General features: G+C 31.2%; 2 protein-coding genes across 7 annotated transcripts; one reads left to right on the top strand and one right to left on the bottom strand.

Moving 5' to 3' along the window:
• Window positions 1–702: 702 nt before the first annotated feature.
• Window positions 703–2,839, bottom strand: LOC100786395 (pentatricopeptide repeat-containing protein At5g40410, mitochondrial). Its single transcript, XM_003545921.5, has one exon. It carries the CDS (start codon window positions 2,718–2,720, stop codon window positions 840–842), a length of 1,881 nt encoding a protein of 626 aa, XP_003545969.1. The 5' UTR covers window positions 2,721–2,839; the 3' UTR covers window positions 703–839.
• A 10,984-nt stretch (window positions 2,840–13,823) lies between these two features.
• LOC100786213 (SURP and G-patch domain-containing protein 1-like protein) lies at window positions 13,824–20,708 on the top strand. Of its 6 annotated transcripts, none has more exons than XM_041009548.1 (10): window positions 13,824–13,966; window positions 15,170–15,332; window positions 15,420–15,612; window positions 17,137–17,263; window positions 17,351–17,457; window positions 18,511–18,666; window positions 18,927–19,058; window positions 19,187–19,360; window positions 20,045–20,223; window positions 20,328–20,708. In XM_041009548.1, the coding sequence occupies exons 2-10, from the start codon at window positions 15,207–15,209 to the stop codon at window positions 20,352–20,354; spliced, it is 1,221 nt and encodes a 406-aa protein (XP_040865482.1). In that variant the 5' UTR covers window positions 13,824–13,966; window positions 15,170–15,206; the 3' UTR covers window positions 20,355–20,708. The 6 variants fall into 6 exon arrangements, with proteins under 6 accessions (XP_040865482.1, XP_040865480.1, XP_040865481.1 ...); XM_041009546.1 differs by having other exon boundaries at window positions 18,924–19,058; XM_041009547.1 differs by having other exon boundaries at window positions 15,154–15,332; window positions 18,924–19,058.
• Window positions 20,709–21,225: the final 517 nt, after the last annotated feature.

Raw genomic sequence — 21,225 nt, 5'->3', positions numbered from 1 at the left:
CAACAATGTATTTCATTAAATTTAACATTAACTACTACAACTTCTCAAAATAGTCAAAAGAAATTTATCTTTCGTCATTTACACTATTTAGAATTTAGAACTATTCCATCTGCTTTGCATTTTTCCACCACAAGCCTTTTATTTCCTGGGAATAAAGAGAGAATGTGTAGATGAAAGGAGAGAAAAAGAAGAGGAAATAGAAACACACAACTAAAAAAAAATGAAATACCTCTGCACATGCATTAATTCTTCACAATTCCGCCAGAATCAATGGTCTTCGAAGACTGAAAACCATGAAACTCTCCGGAAAATATCATAAATCTTTATAAATAGGGAAGAAAATTGATTTTTGTATGCCATTTTCCAGACAAAGAAATGTCATATCCTTGGCAAAGTTTGTTTCTCATAAATAGTCTACAAAGGATAACTCATTACAAAGTTGAGATTTTATCACTTCCTTTTCCATGACTTTCTCTGAAAGATGTGAAACTTCAATAAAGATTTGAAATTATAACAACGTATAAAAAGGTCATAAAACAGTCATAGAGAAAAGAAAAGAAAAACTAAGGGAACGTGATGATTAATCGTAGTGTTTTTAATTTATAATTTACCAAATAGAAAATGAATTTGATTTAAAAGCTTTCAAGTTGGTTTCTCATGTAGTATTGGGTAAGCAACTTACAAAATGGGAGCACATTTAGGTTAGAAGGAAGAACTGAATATGAATATACAGAATGAATTATGCTCATGATATAGAATCAAGTTTATTACTACGTGTTTGTATAAGTTATGGTCAATGACAGTATCATTCCTGCAACACCAAACTCCTTCAGAGATCACTACCAATAATCAGCACAAGAGCATAATCCATCTGAAAAGTGGTGAAATCGCTTTGAATCTCGGATAATGATTGTACGCTTCTCTATCAGTGAGACAAATTTTGCGGTGTTGTGGCAATCCAGGCATATTCTGAGATTTTTTATTATAACTAATGGCATATCAGCATTACTAACCAAAAGTCCAAATGCAAGTGCTATCTTCTCACTGTGCTTGTTAATCATATCTGTTTTCACCTCTTCATCAACATCATGGAGAATGGATTCAGTTTCAGACACGAAACCAACCTCTTTAATTTTTCTCATAATCTCTTCCAGCTTCCTGTGTATTTTGTCTGAATCAGGGTGAGAATAATCATCTACCACAAAACGATGGATTTTATTCCCATGCTCAATAAAACTGCATCCAGCGTTTCTAATAAAAACTTTAGTCTTCATTAAAGCTCTCACTTTTGATGCATCACTCCACAGACCTGCAGCAGAATATATGTTGGAAAGCATGATATAATTTCTAGGGTCTGAAGGATTTAGTGCAATCAAATTCTCTGCAGCTTCCTTCCCAAGATTGATGTTACGATAAACCCTACAAGCACCAAGAAGGGCACCCCAAACTCCAGAATTTGGCTCTAATGGCATGCTCTTTATCAGACGATAAGCATCATTGAGCATACCACAGCGGCCAAGAAGATCAACCATACATGAATAGTGATCCAATTGGGGTTGAACTCTGTAAAAATCAGACATGATTTGAAAGTAGTACTTTCCATCCATGACAAGCCCTGAATGGCTACAAGCACTTAACAAATGAGTAAATGTAACATGATCAGGCTTCATACCTTCCCTTACAGTCCATTTAAAGAACTCTATTGCTTCTTTCCCATGCCCATGCATGGCATACCCTGCAAGCATGGCAGTCAATGCCACTTTATCAGGCTTGCTTATCTCTGCAAAGACCTTATGAGACACATTCAATCTCCCTAACTTTGAATACAAGTTCAAAAGGGTGGTTGCAATCGTTATATTTTCATTAAGACCACAGGTGAAGATCACTCCATGTATGGCCTCTACCAATCTTCCTAAAGGCAATTTTTCACAGGCTTGAAGCAAGCTCAGAATGGTGGCTTCATCGGGAAAAAGTCCATTGACTCTCATCATATTAAAATAATTAACGGCTTCATTAGGGATTCCATTTTGTGTCCAAACAGCCAACATTGAATTCCACGACACCATATTCTGCTCTGGCAGTGCCCAGAACAGCTTGAAAGCAGAGTCAACACAGCCAAACTTCCCATACATGTTAATAAAAGCATTAACAACCTTAACCTCCAACTCCATACCCAATTTCACTGCACAACAATGAAGACACCAGCCCTCATCCCGGGCTTTCGCAAAGGCACAAGCCGAGATAACAGATAAGAGTGTAAGCTCATTCCATTCAAATGCCATTTCATACCTCATTGTATAAAACACCCTCAAACAATTACCAAGGTCTCCTATTCTTGAAAACCCAGAAACCAATGAGTTCCAAGAGATAGAATCCTTGTGGGGCATTTCATCAAACAGCTTCTGTGCATCTGGGGTGGACCCCATGTTAAGGTAACACGAAACCAATTGATCACCAATAAACCCATCTCTGTAATCCAGTGATTTGATCACTCGGGCATGAATGACCCTGCAGCAGGAGACAGAAGATGAAGATTTGAGAGCAAGGAGTAGAGTGGAAAGAAGAGGGTCGCGACGATATGATGAAATGAAATAAAACTGAAGAGAGGTTTCAAAGAGAAGGGAACAACATTTAAAGGGAGGGAACAAGAGTTGGAACGTTATAGTTTTTTGTGGATGTAACTTAGGACCTATGAATTTTGCATGGAACAACCTAAACATATTGGTCTCATGCAAATCTTGTGTCACGTGTTGTAAAAAACTATATATTGGTGAGTACCACGCAATTTTTCATAGATTTCTATTGGAGCAGTGCTTTATGTTATGGCAATACCATGCACGAATTTACACGAATTCAAAGGAGGCTATGAGAACTTTTTATTGGTTCATTAATAAATTAAATAACTAGAAAATTAAAGAATCAAACAAAAATCAGCCGTGAGGTTGCTTTTGTCAATATATATATATATATATATATATATATATATATAATCAAAACTTAATTCTCAAGACCCAAGAGTATTTTTATCATTTTATTTTTATAAAAATTGGGGTGAACTGAAAAAAAAAAAAAAAGGAGAATAAGAGCCTTGTACATACTTTTTTGACTTCCTCTGAGTTATTTTTGAATCAAAAGATTATGACTTTTCACTTAAAGTCATCTGATTCTTCACCAAGAAACATGACATGTGACTTCTCACATAGGATTATGTGAAATGTAAGTTCTCACCTACATATATATTTCTTCGAAAGGTTAAATCTTTTTACACATGAAATGATCTATATATAAAATCAATCTACACGCCGCAGAAACAAAGACTTGAGTACATAAACAAAATCATTTCCTTTCTTCCTTGTGTGCAAAAAGAAGGAAGTTGTTATTTTGTAAAATGCCCTAGTTGATGTGGGATGTGTGCAAATCATGTCAAAGAACTTCATTGTATCTAAAGGGAATTTGCCAAGACACCATATTGCATCCAATTTATATAGAGATTGGTGGGGCAAACTAAACATGAAGGTTAGTGTTATACATGGAAGATGAGATCATTGTTAAAACCTATTAGAAAAAAACAAGTGAGATAATTATGGCAATATTTGCATGGGACACATTTTAAAAGGTATGTGTGACACTTTGTTTGATATATATATCAAAACTCTTATAAACATATATACGTGACAAGAGACACAACATGTAAGAAATTTCATGTTAATTGTTTTTATAACCATAAGATGATTGATAGTCGGCTTCTCATGATACAATTGCTTGAATGAATTCTTATTATCTACAAATAAACACATTATGATTTAGATGAAAGTATATGATTGTATCTTCCATCATTGACAATGTTCATTCCTCAAAGAATGACTTTAAAAAATCTGAAACATCTAGAAAATGATATTTTTCTCTTAAACAATTGAGGCAATAACCTTTGTTTTGAAGAACAGTGTCATGATAAAATGATACTAAGGATTTATATGTTCAAGAAAAAGGTGTATGTAATGGAGGAAGGTACATTGGACAAGTTCTTTAAGAAAAGAAAGAGGGATTTTGTTCTTCTTGCAGCAAACACAGGTTTGGTTGTAGGGGTTTGCAATTCAGATCCCTTTTAAATTTTTATACTTCCATGCCTGAGGTCTAGACCAAATAAACGTTTCATGATTGACTTATATGAATGTGGTCTAGAGACTAGAATAGAATAGATTCTGATGGAACTGTGACACAAATGATAAAGGCTGCATTTCTGTAAACACCCTCATCAGAATGTGGTAATTAGCTGCATTTCTCAAATTGAGTTATTTGGACTGGTACATGTGAATTTGGAGACCACTCCATGTGCTCTAAAGGGGTCCAATTGTCTATTATGAATTTTTTATCACTTATCAAAGTACCTGAAGAAAGTTTTGATATCAGTTATGAACGAGACAATTTTGCTTCGCTTGTAATGGTCATCATTCTTTAGTTGATCTCACTTTAAACCAGAATTACACATAGGATCTGTTTCAGATGAACATGAGCATGACAAGTGCATATAATTTTAGGATTCTAGAGTCTCAGGCAAAGGCTAGATGAAGTCTTGAATTACTTGTCATTCCTAAAAATATGTCACATTATTCATATTATTCACAAGAAAGTGTTCATGGTCAGTGACTATACAAATGAGTCTATTTTTTCTTATAAAGTTTAAATTCAAAATTCAAAACCGGTCATGAAACACTTTAATTTTTATACGTCAGAATTAAGACGACAGAAACAAGAAAAAACACAGTAAAACTATAGAATCAGCCATCATATACTGATACACATCTGCTGGGCACGAATATCCAAAACAATTCTCATTCTTTGAGGAAGGTATGCTGCTGAAAAGTCACAATAACATTCATGTTGTTCATCAGAAACTTAATCGTGTAAATTAAGACAACTTGTGATAATAATTTCCTTATATAAGTGCGACAGGTCTGAAAATTCACTTGATAAAGAATATCGGTTATCACAATTTTTTTGTATTACAATATCTTATCTTATATCTCTATGTCAACAAAATATAATCTTATTCTCAATTTACTATATCTTATTAGTTACTGTTATCGAAGAATCTTCAATTAAATCTTGTCCATTGTTATCTAATCCTGTTATCTTGTAATTAATTGTCATGATAAGATAAAATTCCTTTTTGAAGTAGTCATTAGATAATTGAAGTTTACAATATTTGTTTCAAAGTTATATTTATGATTATTTGTAAGTATAAAAATTTTAACGTTAAAATTTGGAAATACATAAAAAAATGTTTAAAAATCTTTACCGAATGATTATAGTTTTATATTTTTTAGAGGAAAAATTAATTGAGAGACCCAATATTAATATGGGAGGAGTGGAGTACAAATATAGGGCACCTTTGCTCGGTGATCACGTCATATATTCAAATCAAAGGTGGCAAACTGGAGGATAATCAATTAGGATCATTAATTTATAGTTCTATACTATAAATAAAAGAAATAACTCTTGATCTCCACATTTTTCTTTTTCATTTTATCCTTAATAACTACGTATACACTTAACTAGTTGTAGCAATTATAAAAAATAACTCTTCAGCCATAGTTATTTACATTTTTAATTAAAAATTGCAACTACATAAACTTAGGTATCTATCAATATTTTTGTTTTTCATTTGAATCAATGCTTTTGCACTTGACGAGATTACAAACAGTGAAATTCTCTTTTTTTTTCATGTAAAGCTATTTATATATCGATGATAAATTTTTGTACTGACAGTGGATCTTTTTTATCAATCATGTTTTTCTTATATATAAGAATCATATTCAAGACCTTCGTCAAGAGATTAGAGCTCAGTTTTAATTAGACCAACGGCGTGTGTTAATTTAATTTTTTTTGTATTTAAATTATTTAGAAAACTTACATGTTTTACTTTTAAGTATAAAAATTTATTTAGTAATTAATTTTTATTCCAATTATATAAATAAAAATTATATAAATTATTTTATGCAATTTATACAAATTATGTAAATTTATTTTAATATATAAATCATACAATTTTTTTTCTAATTATAAAATTAATAAAATTTTAGTGTCCAATTTTTAAATTATTTAAAAGGTGGACCAAAATTGTATTTTTGTCTTTATATTAAAATAGCGCAAGCACTGCTAGGATTTTTTTTGTTTAAATATTTTAAAATATATTACTTGTAACAAAGTTAATTGTCTCACTTTTACATGTTTAACGATTACATTAAAAAATTTATTCTTTTAAAACTTAAATTATCATTATTTTACATATTTAAATATCAAAATAATCATTTATATTTATATTTTTTATTTTTATATAATGTCTAAGAAATGACTAATTCATATCAGGATTCCCGTCAAACAAGTTTGCTTGGAAGCTCAAAATTTCTAGAGAAGTCATATATATGTACATATTAGCTCGTAGATTACTTTTCCAATTAATAGCTGGATTTTATTTCCCACCTGATTTTTTTTATTTTTGTTTTTTGATAGTACATGGCGTCGTTTTCTTTGGGAAATTTCACTGAAAGCTCAAATAAAACTAACGTTGACTCCATTGCTTTTGGGACATTATAAATTTAATTTCGGTGACTATGAATCAGGGCATGCATGTATATTATTTTGATTTGAGGCTTTCAGTTTCTGCTTTAAGAGATGGCTCGGACTAGTCTTTCTTCTATATCAATACCATTTTTTATTTTGCTGATATTTGCCTTTACTTTCTTTGCACAGCTTGCTCCAGTTAGTGCAGGTTTGTGATCTATCTCATTCAAACATGTACAAAAGCATGTGTGTAGAATTGTAGAATCACAATCACTATTCGAAGTTCCACTCCCTTATATTTATTATTTGGTTTAGTCCATGTAGGGTTTAATATGCAGTTTTTTAAATCTTTTTTTATCAATAAATATTAATAATTAATATATTATGTTAGTTTCTTTTGAAAGTTTATGATTTGCTCAAATTCATCCCAATTTTGATGAAAAATATTGTTGACTAAGTATATATTCGAGTTCAGAGACTAATTTACTTTTTTTAATTGGAAATAGGAATGTCACCATACATAGTATTCATGTATCCGTCTCACTGATCAAATTATTAAATTTTCATTAATTACTTATTAATTTTTTATTTATAATTTTTACATAATTTAATATATTTTTAATGATTTTTATAAACAAATGTATTACAAATAATAAATATGTAACAATCATTTATTTTAAATCAAATTTTTAATATAATTTTTTTTAAAAACTTTTGTACAAATTTAAACATGGGATGTGAAAGGAAAAATAAATTTTAACCTGTTGAGAGACAAGGAGGAATATATATGTTGATAAATCAGAATCTAAAAACTTAGTATTCATCTTGTCCCATTGTCATGACTTATAAAAATTAAACATCCATGAATGTAGAAACATGTACATCATTTAACATCTTGTCATTTTCAATTGGGTGACGTGCCAAGTCCACCTCCTTCACCGTCGCATAACCAAGGATCTAAACCTGGACCTGGTCATCACATCACTAATTTCTAACTGTCAGGTATAGACAGTTATAAGTGTGTTTGGATTCTCCTTAATTTGTGATCCTCGTTTCAATCAAGATTTTCACGTTATAAAACACCAAAATGAACTATTTGTTGCTTTAATTTGGTGACGTGCGTCTGACCCCAACAAACGTGCGGTAACTAATAACTTTTGATGTTACTTTGATCCCAGCTGAAATGTTACAATAAATCATATGGGCCTCAAGCTTTGACTCTCATTTTGTTTATTTTACTGTATTATATTTTACGTATAAATCACACTGTATCCCAAGTGTAGTACTTATGTACAATTCGATTCCGAGGATATTAAAAGGCTTTTTATTTATTATTTTACTTTTCTGTACATTAATAACTCTAACATCTCACACTATACATTAGTAATATGATTAATTAATTCAATATATACTGACATAATTAATATCGAATAAGATAATCAAATAGTTAAGAAAATGGGGATAAAAATAGACTAAAGTTATATGATAATTAAAATAGTTAAGGAAATGTATAAAAAGATAACTCGCTTTAGCATTTAATTTTATTGGTCTTATAATTTTACATAAATTTAAATATTTTACACAAAAATTCACTCTAATATTAAGAATGTTAAAATGAGTGACTAATTTTATTTTTATAGGTCGTATAATACTTAAAAAATATATTATTTATACAATAAATGTTTTAAACAATAGTTATTTTTTATGTTATGTATTTAAATGGAAAAAAAATTAAACAACATTACATAAAATTAAATACTTCATGTAAGTACTCAACTGTAGATGTTCTTATAGAACATCCAACAATGTCTTACTATTACTTTACTTTCGTAGAATTATAAATTGACAATTGTGATTTATTCTTATTTCTAAGACGGTTGATTTTCTTCACAGTCAAATTTTTAATAAGCACCTTCTAATTCTTAAAATAGGAAAAACATCCCTCTAATCGTTAGAAAAATATACCCACTCTTTCGTTGAAAAATCCAATATTTTTAAAACTAGCTTAGTCATTGAACCAGAAAAGGTAGTTTAATTTAAGGTTTAATAATTTAATTGTGATTGAACCGGTAATGATAAAATAATTTTTAAAATATTTTTTTCTGGTTTAATAAGCACCTTCTAGTTTTTAAAATAGGAAAAACATCCCTCTAATCCTTAGAAAAATATACCCACTCTTTCGTTGAAAAATCCAATATTTTTAAAACTAGCTTAGTCATTGAACCAGAAAAGGTAAGGTACTTTAATTTAAGGTTTAATAATTTAATTGTGATTGAACCGGTAATAATTAAATAATTTTTATTTTATTTTAAGTATAATATTAAAAAAATAATATAATATTGAAATCTTCAAAATATTAGAAGTTAAACTTAACTTAAAATATCATAACTAAATTATTTTGAGTTATTTTTCATTTGCCATCACTTCTCCCATTCATTTAATTGTGGGACATTAAACTAAACAATGTTACTCTAACTATTATATATTTATATCTAATATGTGTCAAAAATTCAAAATTGTTCACTCAAACTCAATCTCCCGTATCCATAGACTTTGCACAACCGCATACCATTTGAGTCAAAAGAATTGTAATTTATTTTTTTTAAAAAGGAAAAAAGTGATGTTTATATAGCCAAACCAATCCCTCTAGTCAAATCTAAGTTCTTGATCGGTTCAACCAGTTTTTGGCATGTTCTTTGGCACACCGATTTTGAAGGTCATTTTGATGGATGGTCTTCCCATGCATCAAAGTGTAACTACTTTATATGAAACTAAAAAGTTTAGAACCTAAAAATCAAACAAGTCACTTGAATTATAGTGACTCTAAGAAAGCTAATAAGCATGTTTGGTGGTTCACTTGAACATTTGAATATAAAATATAAGAATCTAAAATACTTAAAGACTCCATGTTAGAATGTGAGTTTGGTCTTATCTATAGAAAGATAGTTGTCTTACACTTATATATTTTATCTTTGTCTTACCTCTGGTTGATTTGGGACATGAATTTTTTTTAATACACACTCTTAGACCCAACACTTTTGAGTTTGGTACGTGAATAATATAGTGGGTGATCCTTTAATAGATCTAGAATAAACTTCAATATTATCTTCAAAAATGCTTGTCTGTGTGAATTCGTGTTGGACGAAATTAAATAACCATACCAAAACAATTCCTAGTTTTTTTAGCTTCTGTCAAAGCTCTAATTTTCATTATTGTTTTTCTTAGTTTAATATCTGTCCAAACATATTTAAACAAGTAGATTTGTGCTAACTTTGTGTAAAGACTATTTTGTACTACCTTTAATTGTTTTTTTTTTTTTTTGGTAAAAGGTATCCATGGGGCAGGGGCTGCTGCAATTCTATATCGTGTATCATATATATTGCAAAATCCTTTCCTTCTCCTTTATACATTTTATGTTCACCCTAATCTTCTCATAAAGAGTAACATTAAACAAGATTAGGAGATTCCACAAAGGAGATTCTACTTAGAGATACCTGCCAAATTTTCCACTCAAAAAATTAGTCTTGAACAAAATTATTAACATGTTGTACTAATGGTAAAAAAAAAAAAGAATAACATAATTTTATTAATTTAAATAGAGGTAGCATATATGTCCATCGCATTTCAAACAACGCAGTGTTATTGCTCGGCTTCACCCTTATCCTCTTACAAAAAGCACATATATAACTATATTTAGATGAGTGTTGTAAAATTAATTTTGAATACGATTTATATAGAATGTTTTTAATATAAAATTTAATATAACATTTTAGATTTAACACAAAAATTATTATTTAAAGTTACTTTAATTTAACATCAATTTTAAACCTTTAATTAATTTCAAACTCTTTTCTAACATGAAACATGTAAACATTTCTTTAAAATTAATTTTTAATCGTAAAACCAAGCACACATAGTATAAGGGGAATAACATTAGTAAACATTGGCGTGGGTAGTGAGGATGGTTGTAATTGCTTACGCTGATTGGATCATCATCCTTACTTAATAGGCTTGTCCTCAATCAATCGGTCAGGCATTGGAAAGTGCAGGATCAATTCACATGCATAGAGTAGGGGTGGGGTGGGGAAGGGGAAGGGAAAGGTGGGGTCCAAGAATTCTTTTTTTTTTTTTTTTCTTCTTGGAAATGATTGGACCCAATTTAGGGTATGTCTTGGTAGAGTAAAGGCATGCAGAAATGCACTACATTCTATTTTTAAGAGAGATATCGTTCCTTCTATCCATGATGATCAAACTCTCGAGTTAATTCACTAACTCTTATGAATTTACGAGTTCATTTGTTTTCTACGAATTGATTTTTGAGTAAATTATTTTTTTAGTAGATTTTGGATAAACTCTAAGTAAACTCAGTAGACTCTTAAGTTTAACACCGAGTCAACGAGTTAGCGAGTTAAAAAAATTAGAACAAAATATAAGTCATTTTTTATTCTTTTTTGTTTGTTTAGCATTCAACATACAATCATTTAGTGTGTTATTCTCAAATACAAAATTCTCATCTTTAATAATATCAAACCCTTGTTGTCTAATAACATCAAATTCTTGATGAGAATGATTTACCATTATTATAATCTTTTGAATGATTTACCACTATTATAATCTTTACAAGTTATTGTCTAGTGGCGATGTATTATTACTAGACTTGGTTATTTAAATATTATAAACTCTATGATTTACTGTTTTGCTTTATTATATTGTTGAAATATTTAATTAGTATGTTATTTATAGATATTTTGTTATTATTTTTATATGAAGTAGACTCTTATAAGTTTACGAGTCGAGTCTATGAAACTCTCACGAATTTGTGTAAACTCTCGAGTTTAATAACCTTGCTTCAGCCCTTTCGAATCAACCTATTATGAACCTTTAAATCTATATTAAATGGATAGGATTAAGAGTTAGAATTATATCCAAAATGCTATGTAACTTTGAAGTTGATACTATTTGGTAGGATTACTTTCTTGTTAGCATATGTGTGTGTATAAATTATATATTTATCATACATAAATATTATTTTTTAAGGAGATAAATGAATATTATTAAAAATATAAGTTATGTTATAATTAAAATTTATAATAAATATTTTAAACATGTAAATAATATTATTTACAATAAATAATCTATATTGTGATATCATATTATTTTCAAGTATTAACAAATTATTATAAAAATTATTGAAATTATTAAAACTCAACTTAAAAGTAAACATAAAAAATTTAAATTAAAACAGTTAAACAATTAAAAAAAATAAGTATATAGATAAAAGTAAAAGGAAAATAGTTTCACAATTACTTTTTAAAATAGAATTAAATTTCTCAACAACTTATTTCTTTCAATTTATCTTTATCAGCTTTAGTTTTAATTGAATTTCAATAAAAAAAATTAAAATAAATTTTCAGCAATTAAAAATAATATTATAGTACAATATTAATTATTTATCTGAAATTTATAATATAATTTATATGTTTAAAAACGTTCATTTATTAAAAAATTAATTATAAAAGTCTAACATTATTAATGAATAACCTCAAATACTAATTAATTTATATATGTGAGAAGGGATGAGGTACAACATCATGTGCCCCCCAAGTGGTAGTTGAGACACTTTCTTAGTCCCACTCGTTACCCTCATCATAACTCAATCCAATTCAAATGCTTTTAATACTCGGGCCTGCTGCCACTAGAACTTCCAAAATTTAGTGGACTTACATTATTTTAAGTTGAATGATGGTTGGGAGTACACCCTTGCCATGATATATGACAGACTCTCACCAACTGATGATGGTTCGAATACTATGTAAGGGTTGATGAGTTGGCTTATGTGATGTAACATCATGACTCAACACCACACTCCCAGGACGATCAAGCCATGCAATCATCTCCCAGGTACCACGCTATGGTTATCCTTACTCTAAGGACTGACAACACCCTATTTGAATTGTCCCATGGATCAATGATATTTTGTTGCCACAATACGAGATAATGCTTCGACATATTATAGGATCCTTTTATGACAATCTCTTATCCAATCATAAGTACAATTTCCCCATCACAAACACGTCTCTCACAAAGTAAAGAATACAGTCAAACATCCCACATGATCCACGTCATCTTTGTGATCACACGTCGCACATGCCTTGATCCTCGATCGACATGCTTCATCGTATCAACATTGTTCATCTTTTCAGATCACGTGTAATCCCATCACAGAAGGTTTCCCTTTCCTTATTCTTACAATCAAAAGGTATGATAACACAAACATCCACAAACATGAGTGCCTTCTAGCACACTTCCCATAACAAACCCACTTTGTGACTACACATTTTATTCGTTTTATGCAATTCTTATAATGCTCAAGTTTTAAGTTCAATGATGTAAAAGTTCGTTAATGCATAGGTCCTAATAAGTCTCTAAGTCCATGTATCTTTCCTTAAGCATCTTCATTAATTAAGCCAAATTATTATTCTAAGGTTCTCACTCTATTTAATTAGTGGATTCACTGCTTTCACAATGAATTCAACAATTGATTATTAATAATAAATACAAATGTCCTTCTCATTATTACTAATAAATGCAAATGTCTTTCTCATGAAGTTTATTTGCACCCATGAGTTTTAGATTCTCGTTCCCCCACACTATCAATCAAAACAATTAATTGATCATACACATAGAATCCAATACCTAGAGTTTCACTCTCTAGGTCTTAGATGATAGTTAAATATACCTAGGTAAAAATATTATAATTAGGAATATGAATATGATATTGTTGTCACATCATAATGACAAGTGTCGACTCTTTTGTATTGAATTTCATTATCTAAAAATATTTATGATACAATACAATAATTACATTTAAGGTCATACCAATCATTAACATTAAATAGAACATATTTAATCAACAAATGGTTCCATAAATATTAAATTAACTTATTGAATTGCCAAATTTTATGATAAGGTTCAAATCATATCGGTCACATCATAAAAATTCCCAAACCCCAAATTTGTACAAATAATATTTATTTTTTATTTAAAATTAAATTTGTCCTATCACAGAGTTACTCCTTTTCGAAATTATTAAAAATACTTAAAACAGGTCCAAATGCTAAATTATATATCCAAATGTTCATCACAATGTCAGGTTAAAATTTTAACTAAAGAAATTATTAAATAAAAAAGTATTTATTTATTATAATAAACAAATAAGTTTACTACTTAATATTTATTCGCCACTCGTCCTCTGTAGCCTTTTTTTTTTTCTCATATATAAACGAAGCGAGTCAGGGGACAGACACCTATCAATTTCGTAGGTTTGTACATCTTTTGGTTTGGGGCGAAAGTTCAGCCTTTTCAGATTTGCATCAATTTCAACAGAGAACAACGTGATTTGGTCAGTCTTCTATGCTTCTGCATCCAATCTAGGGTTTCCTTTTCCTGAATTGTTATTCTCTTCAATAGATGCGGTTCGATTTGAAAGGATTGAGGGGGGTTGTTTGCGGGAATTGGACTCAAAATTAGGGTTTGTGTTTTTGGATCGTCTCGTGTGAATCGATTCTGTTAGGCGGAGTTGTTGGCTTTTTTTATTCGGTGCGTTTTCCTTGTCGTGAATTGTTTTCGATCAAATCGATCCCCTCTATATTATGGTGTCATTGCGTCGTCGTTTTTGTCTTTCACATGTAATGGACCCCAAAAATTGCTTCTTTTTGTTATTTTCTCCCCGAGTCTGTTATGTGAGATTTAGTTTAGGTTTGCTGTGGATCATATATGGTGGCAACTGTGTAATTGGTGTGGCAGTGGTTTTGCTTCTGTTATGTTATAGGGATTCATATGTTCTGTCCACACTTTTAGTCACCCTAGTTAAATGCTGAAAACTCTGCAAAAAATTTCAACATATGTAAGAGAGAAGCTATTATGGTGAGAGTGTAAGATGAAGAGGAGAGTAAATCTTGGTCATATAATTGTATATGGATGGATGGTCAAGGTTTTTTTTTTTTTATCTTAGCCATCCTTTTTAATTATATTGTTGAGATTTGCTTCTCTCACGCACTCATCTTTCATCTGGTTCGTCATCTGTGCCAGTTCTTCAGGTCAATGAACATTTGAAAAATGTAGGATGTTAAGAATGTTGTTGAAAGGGAATATTGATAAGTTGTGGGTCAGTATTTTTTCTTATGAACAAATGTTTTTCATTGGAAGGGCCCCTCTTTGTTTTGTTTGGGGGTTGATGGAATATATTTGTTATTGTTATACATTCAGTAAAACCTGCTACTTGCCTTGCCATTCTATGGGCTTGTCTGTCTTGTTTTGAATGATTTATGGTTGTGTTATTGTTGACGATATCAGGTTTGACATTGAATTTAAAATTAATCTTTTATTCATTTATAGTATGGCTGGGTACAGCTTTTTTGTGAGGAAAAAAATGGCTTATTATTCAAAAGCTCTCTTTGGAAGCTGACAAAAGAAAGTAATTAGTTTTCTAAAATAAATTGAACCAAACATGTTCTTGAATTATCCCATGTATTAAAAATAACAAAGTCAGATTTAAAAGTCAACTGCATCATCTAAAAGGCTTTAAAGCTTGCTTGTCAAACAGTGGATTGCTGTAAAGTGCATTATTTGGCCATTAGCTAATGGACAAGGGGGTGCCTCCTAGCCTCTTCGTCAATGATGGTTCTTTCATGGAGAGGTTCAAGCAACTTCAACAAGAGCAGGATAAAGGGAAGAATGTCAAATTGGAGGATTCTAAACCAATTAAGGTTATTTCAGGGTCTTTGTCTCCCAATCCTTCCTTTACCAAAACGCCTGTGGACTTGAAGGTTAATGACACAAGGAAAATATCCCAGGGTGGTTCCAGTGGAAAGCTAGCTTTCAGTTTAAAACAAAAGTCAAAGCTGGTGCCACCCCCTGTTAAGTTGAGTGCTGATGAGGATGAAGAAGAAACAGAAGCTGGGTATGTTTCAAACGATGCACCACTAAAACGGCAAAAGTTAGGCCAGGAGGAAGGCATTGACCAATCATCAAGACAACTTGATGTTGGTAATTACTTCTTAAACTTTCTAGTTTCTACTGACAGTGTTGTCTCATGATTGTTATTCTTGCTGATTACAGCTTTTAAGTCGGAGTAATCAAGTAGTAGCATAATTAATTCTTTTATGTTCAGCATGTGATATTATGCCATGCCTTTACATGTCATGCTAATTTTTCGTTAAGATCTTATTTTATCTTTATTATTTCCTTAATAAAAAAATTTAGTTCATTAATGCATATATGTATGTTAGTATGTCATAATGCTAACCTGTCTTCTGATTCTCTTTCCTTCTCTACATTTCTTGTTATTTTGTTCTGTGTCCAAATTATGACAACTTTCTATTAGATACAAAAACAACTCATGAGGCTTTACCTAGAAGCTTGAGCTTTTGGGAGTTATGGTCCTTGGCATTGTATCAGAGTAATCGAGTGATTGCGAGATCAGTTCTTGCCAATTCTAATTAAAAGTTCCATTTCAACACATGGTAAGGTGGGCCTTTGCATTGTTCATCACCAGGTCCCAAGGGCTTGTTGGAGGGGGAATTAGATATAAAAAACATTATAGCATTACCCATGCTTTTAGGAGAGTTGGTTATTGACAGTTCCATTGCTGTTTTTCAACTCTGAAAACTAAATATTTATTTTCCTGCCTTTAATAAGAATGCAACATTGTTTGCATCATTAAGAATTTCTTAATTTTTTATGACTTTGATAAACTCTTTTTTCAATGTGACTTAGCCAGGTTGTTTCAGCTTTTTTCATGAAAAATCACTTAATTTTTTTTTAGTGTGTTTGTCTAAGCCTTTGAAAAAGAATCCAAGTCCATTTTTTTTTTTACTATTTTTGAGTAGCTTCTAGAAAAGCACTGAAATTATAATAACAACCTTTAAAATAAAAGAATGCTTTTATAATTTTAACCAAACGTAATAATCTTTGGCTTTTCATAAGATTTATAAAAGACAAAATCACTATTTTATACAATACATTCTTAAAATCAGCTTTTTAAAAGCATAAATAAACTACAGGCCCTTATTCTCTTCTCTTGGGAATGGAACAAAGGGGGACATAATTTAATAGCATTGAAATTCGAACTTACCATTTCATTTTTACTCATCCTTTGGGTCACACAAAGGAAGTAATGGAGAAGGAAGAATGGTTTAAGCTCAGGTTTCTTTGTGTGTATGTTCAGAACTTCCCCTGCAGATATTTAGGTGAAGGAAAATGCCAGTTTTGGCATACAGTTGCGATTACACCATTTCCCCCTTCCTTTTTTCCTTCACATGAAAATAGAGTCATCCTCTACATTACGTGTGGTTTCATTGTTGAAGAGGTCATCTCGGTGTATACCTTTGCTCATTAAAGTGGCATGCAGCCAAGAGTAGAAAATGTCTTGAATATTTTTGTCTCATGAATGCAGCTTATTCCCCAAGTACCTATCAAGAAATGGTGTATTGGCAGGCCTGCTACAAGACTATTTTGCATTCCCTTGTTCATGCTCTCGGTATTAATCAGTTTTATAAGTGATATATGCAGCACCTCATTCCCCAAGTGATCCTACAGTGAAGAAAGTTGCTGACAAATTGGCAAGTTTTGTGGCTAAAAATGGAAGGCAATTTGAGGATGTAACACGTCAAAAAAATCCTGGGGATACACCTTTCAAGTAAGTATGGAGTCAACTCCTTGTCTATTGATCCTTTGTTCGTACTTCCCAATTTATGATTATATGTGGTGGATGTTTAACTTGCAGATTTTTGTTTGATGAGAGATGTGCTGAATACAAGTATTATGAATATCGGCTTGCTCAAGAAGAAAATGCTCTTGTGCAATCAAGGGAATCACAGGTGCCTCGTAATGGTTAGTATTTCAATATATTTTCATAGTTTTAAACCTAGTTCTTTTAGGTGTTTTAGCTTCTTTTTTGGTCTGGAAGTTGTAAACCCTGGTTTTATTCATCTGAAGTTTTTATCCATTTAAATACAAGTTTTTGGTTAATGTTCATTGTTATATTTTCAAGTATTCAACGTATCTCAATATATTTGCATGTTTTTAAACCAAGTTCTTTTGGTGTTTTAGCTGCTTTATTGGTCTAGAAGTTGTAAACCCTGTTTCTTTTTTTGTTTTTTTTATTCAAAGTTTTAATCCATTTCAAGTTTTTGGTTACGTTCATTGTAGTTGATGTTAAGTTACCTTGCATATGTTTGTTTTTAGTTCAATGTTTTGGTATTGATTTTGCTTTTGATAATGGTTAAGGAAAAAGGTAATTGATTAATAAGTGGGTGGGATTTTTATATTGTGTTCCCATTTTATAAAGTTATTCATCCCTGAAAAGTGTTAAGGTTTAAGAATTATATTTTTCATGCATTTGTGTTTCATTATGGGTAAGAAATCTCACTGTTGCTTGAAAAATACTATTTGTTGCCAACAAGACTGATAACCATGTTTTCAGAAGTATTTTACACTGCAGTGAGAGGCTAAACAACTAGTCTTTCAGAGTTACATTTGTTGGCTTTCCCTGTTTACTACAACCCATAAGTGATTAAACAGTCTGTTATAAAGTCAATCTAATAGTGGGTCCCAGTAAATTATGGGTCATTTGATTGATGTTATTGATGTAGCGGATGATATCTTAAGATTAGTTTTAAATTCTTTGGAGGTCACGTGATAACTGATAAAGACCCATATCTGCAATGGTTTTGGGAGTATATATGTTGATTTTGATTTGCATTTTATCTATATGATAGATGTTTGAAGCATTAATCATATATGTGATATGTCTCTTAGTAATGTTGCTTAGTTCATCAACCAGCCTGTGGATTGGAGAAGTTTTGTTCACTCTGATGTGTGGAATATGCCTTCTCATCTACCTCCTATTTTATATTTTAATTTGCATGTGATGGTTTTATTCAGGGGGTACAAGCACTTCATCTTCCAAACAGACTAATGGTCATCAGAGATCATCTCAGCAGCATACATACCAAATTCCTGCATCTGCTTTATATGAAAGTGCTGACAATCCAAGAGCTTCTGGATTTTCAATTCAAACATCATCAGTAGGAAGCAGTGGTAATTGTTATATTGTTGTATCTATGTTTATTGTTTTGACAGTTTGTCTGTTTGATCTCCATTTGTCTGTGAATTTGATAAAGTTCAAGGTGTTTGAAGCAAATCATAATTTTTTTCCATTGTATTTCATTGACTCCTAAAATGGGGAGATAAGCTATCTGAGCTACACATTAACTATCATTTATTATTAGCTCTTCTCATGGACTGCGTGTGCAACCATTTTTTGTTGTTGTTTGCTTTGTGTATTTCTGCTGCAGAAGAGCCCAGTGGTTCATCAAATGCTGATTCTTTGGCACTAATGGAGTTCTACATGAAAAAAGCTGCACGGGAAGAGAAGTATAAACAACCTAAGCATTCAAAAGATGAGATGCCCCCTCCTGCTTCTCTTCTAGGTTAAAATTGATTTTTACTGGCTGTTTCTTGGTTATAATATTCATTTTGTTAAAACTGTTCCTTTTATACATTTCTCCCATAATGGAATAATATTTTGATTCCTTCCTTTTGGGTGACACATTGCCAGGCAAAAAAGGCCATCACATGGGTGATTTCATTCCTCCAGAAGAACTTGAAAAGTTCTTGGCTACCTGTAATGATGCTGCAGCGCAGAAAGCTGCTATGGAGGCCGCAGAGAGGGCTAAGATTCAGGCTGATAATGTAGGCCACAGGCTCCTGTCAAAAATGGGTTGGAAAGAAGGTGCTTTGTGCTTTTTCCCAGTCTTGTTTTCAAGCTCTTGCTGTTTTTAAAAACCGGACTGGTCATTTAACTAGTCAAGGCAACTGGTTTAAGGTTCAATCTAGTCGAACTAGTATTAATAAAGTAATAATAATAATAATTAAATAATTCATAGAGTTTATATTAGAAAAACATAATATCATAATTTTATAATACTATAAAACATGGTTATAGGCTTTTAACATTCAAAGTACATGCAAAAAGTTTAAACCAAATGTCATAATACGTAGGTCTAAGTTTAAAAAATACACAACAATGCTTTAGGTTACTTTTTTTTATTTTTTATTGAAAAATTCAAAATGTTATATCAAACAATTTTTATTTATTTGCCATGAACCAGTTTTTTCTCCAAGCTAGTTTTGTGGTTTATTTAAACTACTATACCAGTTTTCTGTTTTGAGCAGCCGGTCTCTTCTGGTTTCCTGAACATGCCTTGAAGGATTTGAGTCAAGCCTTGAGCTTTAGTTGTTTTCTTTGATGTGCAATGTAAAACATATGAATACTAGGAATCTGCTGCAAGTTTTTGTCTTGTCTGAGTACCATAATTGTTTCTAAATTTAATGTTGGGAGAGTTTTGTTTAATATTACATTTATATATTAAATTTACATTATTATTCCTTGTGCTAACAAATCATTGGTTCCCAGGTGAGGGTCTGGGTGGATCCAGGAAGGGTATTGCGGATCCTATCATGGCCGGTAATGTTAAGAAGAATAACCTGGGGGTTGGGGCTCAGGAACCTGGAGAGGTGAGTGCTGAGGATGACATATATGAGCAGTACAAAAAGCGGATGATGCTTGGCTACCGTTACAGACCCAATCCCCTGGTAAACAATGATGTTTATAATGTTTTTTTTTTAAATCATGTTGGAGTTTCGATGGCTTTCATGGTTTCTTAGTTTTGATAAGCCTTGGTTTTTTGTTTCTGCAGAACAATCCTCGCAAGGCTTATTACTGAACTTGACATTGGGTGCTTTGTGCAACTCTTCAGGAAAAGTTAACTTTTACAAAGTGGGATGAACTGGTGTGTTGATAGTAGGGTTTTTATTGTGTGCTGCAGTGCTTGTAGTCTTTTGAAACTAAGATTTGGGGGAGAAAAGAGGGGGAAGGGGTAATGTTCACTTCAATCGCATTTTTATCCGCCAAAGAATAATGGGTTTTTGGTTATTTTTACTTGTCAGAGCTTTTGGAACATGTTTTTTGTATCGCAAGCATATTATGAAGTGGTACAGGGATATTATGGTGTATATGGTTTGTTTAATCCGGGAAACCTAGTCTTGGATATTGATAATAAATGGGGAACTTGGCTTTATTGTTTGACGATTATGATTATTTGACGATTATGATTAAGATGTTTTATCAAATGTAATACAAGATGATAAATAAAAAAACAAGTGATTAGGCAATTTAGGAAGGCCTTTCGGGAGAAACTGCAACAGGTGTTTTGATTTAAGTGGAATATGATTATTGAGTGTGGCAAAAGTCTACAGCATTAAAACGCTGTTGAATTTCTAAGATTTGAATTGGAGATTACTTGATAAGTTAAAAGGGTCTTCTATTAATTAGTGTTGAAGATGGATTAATTGATGTACAGGACACTAAACAAATAAGTTTGAAACTTAAATTTCCAATTTATAATTTTGTATAATAGTTGGAGAGGTACATAAAGTTAATTGGGGGAACGAGAGGGATGACAAAACAAAAATGATACTAGTAGTTAACTCTCTTTAGTTAACACCTTCGCCTGACAAACAAATAATGCGAAAGAACAGTAATGAAAGATGATAAAATCAACCTATGATCAGATGCACTAGTATGCACGTGTTTAG

Source organism: Glycine max, chromosome 15, assembly GCF_000004515.6.
Source record: "Glycine max cultivar Williams 82 chromosome 15, Glycine_max_v4.0, whole genome shotgun sequence".
Lineage (NCBI taxonomy): Eukaryota > Viridiplantae > Streptophyta > Magnoliopsida > Fabales > Fabaceae > Glycine > Glycine max.
Note: the sequence above shows the minus strand (reverse complement) of the source record. Positions and strands in the feature narration are given on the sequence as shown.

Coding starts and splice junctions, on each gene's coding strand:
- LOC100786395 (XM_003545921.5), bottom strand. CDS start 2,720: ATGTTTAGGTTGTTCCATGCAAAATTCATAGGTCCTAAGTTACATCCA.
- LOC100786213 (XM_003546827.5), top strand. CDS start 15,207: ATGGACAAGGGGGTGCCTCCTAGCCTCTTCGTCAATGATGGTTCTTTC. Junction 17,264..17,350: donor CCTGGGGATACACCTTTCAA/GTAAGTATGGAG, acceptor TTTAACTTGCAG/ATTTTTGTTTGATGAGAGAT. Junction 17,458..18,510: donor ATCACAGGTGCCTCGTAATG/GTTAGTATTTCA, acceptor GGTTTTATTCAG/GGGGTACAAGCACTTCATCT.